Source organism: Vanessa cardui, chromosome 6 (genome assembly GCF_905220365.1).
Source record: "Vanessa cardui chromosome 6, ilVanCard2.1, whole genome shotgun sequence".
Lineage (NCBI taxonomy): Eukaryota > Metazoa > Arthropoda > Insecta > Lepidoptera > Nymphalidae > Vanessa > Vanessa cardui.
In genome coordinates this window covers 4,329,215-4,338,540 of record NC_061128.1, presented here as the reverse complement: position 1 = coordinate 4,338,540, position 9,326 = coordinate 4,329,215, and the positions used below count along the sequence as shown (strand labels likewise).

General features: G+C 35.4%; 1 protein-coding gene across 1 annotated transcript in view; it reads right to left on the bottom strand.

Annotated features, from left to right (window-relative positions):
* Positions 1-242: 242 nt before the first annotated feature.
* LOC124530726 (dedicator of cytokinesis protein 3) overlaps positions 243-9,326 on the bottom strand; it is a 58,153-nt gene continuing 49,069 nt past the window's right edge. The window contains exons 28-35 of the mRNA XM_047104985.1: positions 8,928-9,035; positions 8,214-8,527; positions 4,295-4,384; positions 4,116-4,215; positions 3,528-3,715; positions 3,284-3,378; positions 2,440-2,574; positions 243-652 (exon numbers count right to left, since the gene is read on the bottom strand). Of these exons, the coding sequence (XP_046960941.1) occupies positions 486-652; positions 2,440-2,574; positions 3,284-3,378; positions 3,528-3,715; positions 4,116-4,215; positions 4,295-4,384; positions 8,214-8,527; positions 8,928-9,035 (1,197 nt within the window). The 3' untranslated portion in view covers positions 243-485. The remainder of the gene's footprint in view (positions 653-2,439; positions 2,575-3,283; positions 3,379-3,527; positions 3,716-4,115; positions 4,216-4,294; positions 4,385-8,213; positions 8,528-8,927; positions 9,036-9,326) is intronic.

Here is a 9,326-nt window from a genome sequence, read left to right as displayed (position 1 = left end):
TTATTATTATTAAATATACATACTTTTTAACCCCTTTAAAGAACTGCTGTCAAATGTACAACTGTCATTTATTGAATCAATCATGTCATTTAAAATATTATCTTTTACTGGATATATATTAAATCCATTACTTCAGATCATCCTGAATAAGGTGCGACACAAATTTAATCTTCAAAAAAAATGAAATTGGCTTATTGGTATCGCAGTATAAAGAGCCTTATATAAGGTGTTTAATGTTTAATTTTTCTCTAAATTCTGACCGTATATTTGGTAAAACGCTGTACGTATGTCATGTATCCATACGTGTAATTAGATTCGTATAAAGGCGAATAGATTCGCCTTGATCTTTTTTTATATATTAAAACAAGATCGCATTATGATATTAAAAAAAAAATCGCAAATCAAACTCAAAAGTCCAATACAAAGTATTGTGTCAGTGTGCCCTTAATCCAATCGTCTCTGAAATAACGCGTCGGTGGTAATTGTTAGCAATGCGACTCGCCGTTCTCGTGGTGGCCCGAATCGAAGCTGCTGAGGTGTCCGAGGCCCTTCGGTGGAATTGGGGGCGGAGTCTCGCCCTCGTCGACGTGCAGAGGCTCAGACATCATTGAGATTATTTCTTCATAACGAAGCGATTCAACGATGTCGATATCTAAAGGAAATTATTTAACGTTAATTTTGTTTTTATCTACCTTAAAATAAGCCAAGCTGTATCATGTTTAAATGTTTTTATGAAATCGCTGAATACACACTATAGTTTGTTCGCGTTAAGAATGCAGTGAGTTGTCATTGTTTACCGGCTTTACTCCGCCCCCTGACCAATCAAATCTTTTTTAACAGCAGGGTGAAGGTGTATGCATATTTGTGTTAAAATTCCAATAAATTATATTTGTTTTTTTTTTTATTTTAATATAAGTATTCATATTTTTAAATATCAGTTAATAATAATAAAAATTTAAATAAATGAACAATTTAAACAAACAAATTACTTGTGAACAACTTATATCACTCGATCCTGCTTTTGTGAATAATCGACAAAATTCTTAACACTGTATACAATCGTTTGCGAATCTTGCCATCGCGATGTAGAAATTTACATATTTTGACATAACGTCATCTAGTAGCTATAGGTTACATTTATTATTACGTGTACAGCTTAAATAAATTAAATATAAATATATAAATAAACAAAATTTAAATTATAAAAATATCGGTTAATAATTAATTAAATGTGAACTTGACTTTGTAATTTGAAAAGATTTGATTGGTCAAAGGGGGCGGAGTCAGGCCGGTAAACAATGACAACTCACTGCATTCTTAACGCGAACAGACTATAGTCAAAGATTATGAATGAGTTTGAAGGAAAAATAGGCGTATGTTTTTATATCAACGATCCTTTTGCTATCTAATTTAAATGTTCGCTTTTATTGTGACGCTTTGGTTACGTGCAAAGAAGACTACTTCCATCATTTGACCACAATTCTTTGTCAAATATCTTGTTCTGATAAAAGCCCACAGATCTTAAGGTCTGAAAGTCAATCGTTGGTCCTGCACCCGACCTCTTCCCGGTCGGGTAGGCTATTTGACAATGCGAAAAATAAATTGCGAATTATTGTAATCAGTGTATATTATGACTTTGACAATAGTTATATACTAACGAAAGTTGAAAATAATACTTAATTTTTTTCAAAAATCCATAAATAAAAATGCAAATTTTCAATCGTTTGTCACGTGACACAAAACGCTCCTGATTGGCCGAGCTTATAATGAAGTCACTTTCTTGTAAATTTTGCTTTTCTACTATATGTACCACAGATTAAAATACAGTAAAACAATACTCCGAAAAAAGCCGTATTGACGTATGTTTTGTGCCGTGTTCATACTACTTCAACATTTTTTTCAAATAAATGGTTTTGAGTGAGTGGAACTTCTGACACAAAATTGAGAAAAAAACTTCCATTTTTATTTCAAATACGCAATTAATTTTTATTTCATTATTCACTTTTTTACAACTATAACCTCAAATAAGTAGTCATAACAGGAGTGACGTCACTGAACGCTAATTGGTGTTTTGAAATACGTTCCGTTTCAAGGTACTTTAATTCATAATTATTGTCAGAAAACCACATTATATCAAATATAAACCTTGCAACCCTTCTTTTAAATTTTTTTAACAGTGTAATAGGAAAATTTTAATAAATATTATATTCGCATGTTCCCTATTGTACACTATAATAAGGTCAGTGTAGTCAATCAATCCGGGTTCTTCCACCTAGGGTTCTTGGCCTAGGCCAGGGTTGGGTACGGGCCTCGAGGCGAACCTCCTTACCCGGGCGTATCCTCTACGGTAGCCTGTGGCTACCGTGTCCTTGTTTTTTGACCCAAAGAGTCAGGGTCAGGTCAGTGTAGTGGGCTGGTGTGTACAGGTGTACAGGTTACCGTGGTCGTGTCGCTCGTGTCGCTCGGGCGCGTTGGTGTAGAGGTGCGCGTCGACGCTGACGCCCGAGTCGCGCTCCTCCGAGCAGCGCGCGCGCCGCGGCACGGCGGGCGCTTCGCCCCACGAACGCTTGTCGCCTGAAGAATCACATGCGTTGTATTTTAGTTTATTCTTTATTGTACACCACACAGTGAAATAAAAAAAATACAAATGACAAAGATATGGCCTAGATATAACAGGCGTACAATTTTGGCGACCTTATCGCTACATAGCGATCTCTTCCAGGCAACCAACAGGTGTAGGATAGGTCATAGAATATAAGGTGGGTGGTGCTCTACTAATAAATAATATAATAATTTATAAAATTTAATAAATAGCAAGTTGTTATCGATATTATTACATAATACAAAAGTTTATATATAAATCTAGTATAACAAAACTATTCAAGAACCTGGAAAAGTTCTCAATTGCATCGTTTTACTTTTCATTTTGATTTTTATGTCCAAACCACTTTGAATTAGGGAATAAGCATTCCGTGGAATGAGAATACACTGACTGAAACAGATGTGGAACTATCGACGAAATTTCCCACATGCTTCAATGGCTAGTGAAATCATTCTATGAACTTCTTCAATGCCTATTGATTGACTTCGATTTAATTTTTTTTTTCAAGTAAATTTAAGATCAGAACGTTAGCGTTTTGTCGCAACCCAAAAATTTTTGGAACAACCGTTTCGATTATCCTTACGACTGCCGTTGTAGCTACGAGGAGTGAAATAATAGGCTACCTAAGACGTACCTTTTTACATTTTAAGTGTTATAAAATATTTGAAATAAAATACTTACCAGATACCCTTGGAGGCAAGGGCGGAGCGTCCCCGGGCTCGCTCCAAGACGTGCGGCTGTGACGACGAGTTTCTACCTCTTCGTCTACGACATCTCTGTAATTATATGTATAAAATTGTAATTTATGTGGGTTATGGAAGTACATACATAGGCGACCAATGAGCGTTCAGTATCTGATCAAATTAGAAAATCTTCTAAAAATAATTAATCATACAAATATTTATTTTGATGTTTGTCTACTTACCTATATTTTTCTAAGGGTGGTCTTGTCGGGCTTCTCGGGTCTCCAGATTTAGGTCTAGACGGCAAAGGAGGTGCTGACTTGATCATGGAATTATCGTCGTTACAATCCCTATTATCTCTGTTATCAGACACCGGAAGACTGTTCGACATTATACCACTCTGCTGATCCATTGAATCTTCAAGCGAATACTGGAAATGAAAAATGGCCCAATGACACTGGTTTAACAAAGTAAAAACAACACGAATTATATAATTCTCTTGTTGCATTGTAAGTTAAGAGCAAATTAATATATTAATTTTTGATGTATAGGTATGTATTTATTATTCACGTCGTATATTATATGGTCATATGGAACGCAATCATATTAAGTATTGCCTTTGAAAAATTACTATTGTATTTTTATATTAAATAAATACTTTTTGACATTAAAATACATTTTTTTCCGACTACCGTCTGTTGTTGCATGGTAAACGATAATCCATGGAATTTCTTTTGCTAGAAAGTATAATACAACAATTGCTTTGCATTTGCAGTCACGTTAGAACTTAACTTGTGAGCATTAAACGAGATCATCAGTGTTATACTTACAATCGGTTTGTTATAAAGGTGTCCATCCTCATAATAACTGTCATTCTGTTGAATACTGTGCGACCTTTTGTCCAACGCTGGCACTGGTGGCAATGGCGTGCTAGAAAAAAAAAAACATAGCAATGAGGATAGACTCGATAACTATAACAAAATATGAAATCTTTCTTAATTGTACTTACTTTACTATACTTTCGGATAGTTGTCTTCTAGCACGTGCTAATCCCGGTCCTAAGTTCTGCCTCAACTGTGTAAACCGCTCCACCAACCGCCTGTATAGAGAGAAATACTTCTTATGTAAATTACTCTTATTGGATAATAACAATTAAATGGGACGATGACACGCATATTTTGACTCTAGATTGCGGGGTTACAAGCTTCTTTTATTTATTTCTATATTACAAAATTGGCAATGGCTCAGTATTGTGAGTTAACTCTGAAATATTTTCTTTAAAAAGAAAACTTTTATCCGGTTAAGGGAAACATATAAATTGAAATTAATTACTGCATTGCTATTAGAAATAGAAGTAACACAGTCAATCGTATTCCAATTTTAGTTATCATTAAGAGCGCAGTCTGTAAGCGTGGGAATTTATTTTCGAACACACACATAGGTATTTTACAATAATACATTTACATTTTTCGGTGTATCGTACGCATCCCCTGAAATACTTAGTTGCTTTTTGTCGATGCAACGAATAAATTATATTTTCATTGCGCATTCACAACGTAGGATTTATAAAAATACATTTAAATACGAGCAATGTAATTAGCTATGAGGTTGTCACTCGCAAAATCAATCTTAAATTGTTTTTTAGCAAAGGGTGCGGTCCGAGTGCAATAAGATGCCTAATATACCTAATGATTTTTAGATTTTCAACTGCTTTTTACGCTTCTAAATAAATTATTATTATTTTGAGAATATTTTAGACACATTAAATAATCACTTACTAATGTTTAATAAATAAAAATAACAGAAGCATATATTAATTATATTGTTTTTTTTTTCATTTCACTTAAATCTATTAAATAAACACAAAAAAATATTACAATTTGACAATTATTACGATAACAGCGATATGAAAAAAATATCTAACACATTTTTTTTTATATAAATTATAATCAGAAGCAGAAAAAACTAATCATACATTTACAAAAAAAATAAAAAAAATTGTTTGGTGTTATGGGGGATAAAAAATCTTTGTCTTGGTTAAACAAGTCAATGACACAAGAAAATGTTTTTTATGAAATAATTCAATTAAAATTATTTTATATTAGGTATGTAAAAATAAAGGGGTTGGGCCGTTGACGGGATCTGGTCATAAAAGGTACTAAGCATCAATACACGGAGGAATGTATATCAACATTTTTGTTTAGCACTATGTACTAACTAATGTATTAATAAAGCAGTTAAATATTTAAGAATTAAGCAGACTAACGTCATCAACATCATGAGCAATGGTATGAGTTACGATATGAGTTCGTTTTAAATTTAGAAAAAAAAAATTAGGCAACTGTGAGGCTGCAAATCCTCCACAAAACAGCAGCTCCAAAGCAGTAAAACTCTCCAGTTAAGTCAACCGAGAAATATAATAATACTTTGAAACATAATTTTAAAAATATATGACGATAGAGTGACTTTGATTAAATGATAGAGCCGCGTAGTTTTTTCTATATGATCTGTTAGACCAGCATGCATCAGTTACTACTGTGATCACAGGTATTAAGATAAAATTGTAAAATTTAGCACACCAAATGTGCAAAATGTAAAACCCGATGTACTTATCAATGGGGAATCGATGGATCCAGTTGAAACAACTGAATTTCTTGGCCTTACTCTTGATGCCAAGTTACAGTGGCTCCCCCACATAAACGGATTGGAGGGTAGACTGAGTTCTGCGGCATTTGCGGTCAAAAAAATTAGATTACTTACTGATGTTGATACGGCTCGACTAGTATATTTTAGTTACTTTCACAGTATAATGTCCTACGGTATTATACTTTGGGGTAACGCAGCCGCTATCCAAACTATATTTGTGCTGCAGAAGAGGGCTATTCGCGCAATCTATAACCTAGGAGCCAAGGAATCATTAAGGTATAGATTTAAAGAAATTAAGATATTGACTGTTGCTTCTCAATACATATTTTGTAATGTTTTGTATGTACGGAAAAATATTAATGTTTTTATGAGAAAATGTGATTCTCATAACATTGGTACAAGGAACAAACACAATCTTGTTACTCCTGTTACTCGACTGCATAGAGTCAGTAACTCTTTTGTGGGGCAATGTATACGCTTCTACAACAGGATCCCAGAAAGCGTTCAAAATGCTTCTGTTGCCAAATTTAAAAAAATTGTTAAGGAACGAAGAATATTTGGACATTATCTACGAATATCTTGTGTGCATGAGTCTCATGATAAAATTAGCCATGTTAATTTTAAATCTCATTAATAACGTTGTCGAAATCTCCAGTGAGTTGACAGGGGTTGCGTACTTCTTCAAAGTTGTACAGGTTACGCACCCAACAAGACACCTTCAGATGATGAAGAGGAAAATATGTACCAAGGCATATCAGGAGTGGAACTTCCTAGAAAAAGAGGAGCAATCTGAATTCATTCTTTAAGAAACAGCCCAACGGAAGTGGACAGGGCAAAGCCCCGATGCAATGACCAAAAATTAGATAGATTTCATCATAATGGACAAGCGACGGATACTAAGAGATGTCTCTTTGGTCACCGGGTTTAATACCTGAAGTGATCACCAACTCGTACGAGGCACTCTGGATATTCGTTTCAAGCTCGAATGTGCCTATTTGATGAAGTCTACGTTTAGACCTAACATGCTTCAAGCCGGAGATAGCAACCGATTCGCTGCCTTGGAAGCCACAAACGACGTTAACCAGAAACTTGAACGAGTGGTAGGAATTCTGCGAGATGAAGTCAAGAAATTCCATCAGCAGAGACTCTGCAGCTCATGCAGGAGCGACGAGGTAACCATCTACTTCATCAGATAGGGCTCAGACAAACTACAAAATCACGAGACTTGTGCAACATGATCTCCACAACTCGAATATCCATTCCAGCGAACGGGCGATCGAGCTACGCGTTGCATCTTACAAATTTTTCGATATTTATGACCAAAAATAAAAATTAAAACAAAAATTGTTGCTGAGTTTTGACTTTTTTGATCGACATTTTTATAACGACGACGAACTCGAAAATGATTAAGATATCTTTGTAGAGCACAAAAAAAGGTACAAAAAAGGTTCTCGTAAAAATTTTCGAATCTGATTGCCGAGTTAATGCCGGGAACAAATTTTACCATTTTTTCAAGATGGCGGCCTTAGCGCCCCGGAATTCATGGCCTTTCATTGTCATTTATTTGCCTTTTTTTCGACGAAATGACTGCACTAATAAGCAACGATAATTAAAACATTAACCGATTAGCAATCATACTTGCTCAGTTCATCTGATTCCTTGAAAAGTAAAAATTAACAATTGCGTCCCACGACACTCGGGCCCCACCCTTATGTTCGCTTGTCTATGTGTGCGTAGACGTTTCGCGTAATTATAATGTCCGGCTCGAAATAAAATTGACGTGCTCTCACCTTGAGCTCTGGGGAGGGACTGAAGATTTATTGACAGCGATGTCGAATAAAAAATCAAAACCGTCAAATGATTTTCTCCACACTAAAATGTATGGACGACGAATGCAAAAAATTAAGCAATATTTAAATTAAAAAAACTAAAATATTGTGTAATATAATAAAAATTTAATGTGGTACACTTGTTATTTACACTTTTGAGACCCTTTTTAAGCAAAAATACATGAATAAACTAGCAGCTAAATAGCTCAGTAAAGCTAAATAAAAAAGGTCGATTTCAGTGTTTGGAGTCATGTTGGCGATGAATATGCTAGGTTATTGATGTATATTTTAGATATATTATGATGTGAAACTTGAGACATATCTATTAAGATACTACATAAAATTTTTTATCCATATTCGTTGCTCCAGTTTTCAGATATTTAAAAACTAGTAAGTGCTATTTTAGCGTTCCGTAAGGACGGCCCCCTTAAAAATCTAAAGAAACCTACTTACCTATGCAAAGGCTTGACTTCCTCGGGTGCTAACCGACCATGTAAAGTGAGCCCCGCTTCCACTACAGCGAGCTGCGAGGAAATGAGCCTCCTCAACTTAGCCGCAGCGGCCGCTTCCCTCGTGGAGGCGTTTCGACTGAAGTCCGCGGTGAGGAAGGCTTGCTCGTACTTCGTGATACCGCCTTGTACGTTCGCGTCGATGGTGCCTTGTAGCCGCATCGAGAACGGATTGATGTTCTGTGTGGGATCTGCCGTGTACTGGGATATAAGGCTACGCAATTCTCGTTCCGTTGCCTCCATTGTTTCACAGGCGAACTGAAATCATGTTTGAATATATTAAAACACACACACTTGATGGTAGGGACACACTTCGTGCAAGCGCCTCTGGGTAGGTACCACCCACTCATCTGATATTCTACCGCCAAACAACAGTACTTGGGATAGTTGTGTTCCGGTTTGAAGTGTGAGTGAGCCAGTATAACTACAGGTGCAATGAACATAACATCTTAATTCCCAAGGTTGGTGGCGCATTGGCGATGAAAAGAATGGTTAATGTTTCTTACAGCGCCATTGTCTATGAGCGGTGGAGACCACTTACCATCAGGTGGCTCAAATGCTAGTCTGCAAACCTATAGCATGAAAAAAATACATTTTATATTTGAATAAATCTATTATACAGCTGTATGAAAATGTTATATAATAGTAGAGAGCTCACTTCAACTGGAGGAATTTCTTCGACAGAACGAGATATAACTTCAGACCACCTCAGTATTCCAGGAAGCGTGTTTTCCGTCACGAGTGTTGTACGTTCGATCCACAGACTCTACAGAGCAAAATAAACAACATCATCAGTGATATTATTAATCTATCCATCAATATTGTTAGTCGAGTGACAAGCCAATTATTAGCTAACTGCAGATCTCGAGTGATAAGATTACTTCGAGTTCTCTATACAAATTTATCAAGTTTAACCCGATGATTTGCGAGAATGTTCACCATTCTTAACTTTGAATATATTCAAAAGCAAACTGAGTCAATAAAGATAATTTATTTATATATTTTTTTCAAACTTGTCAAATACAGTAAACTTAATCAAAATCAAAATCAAACTATA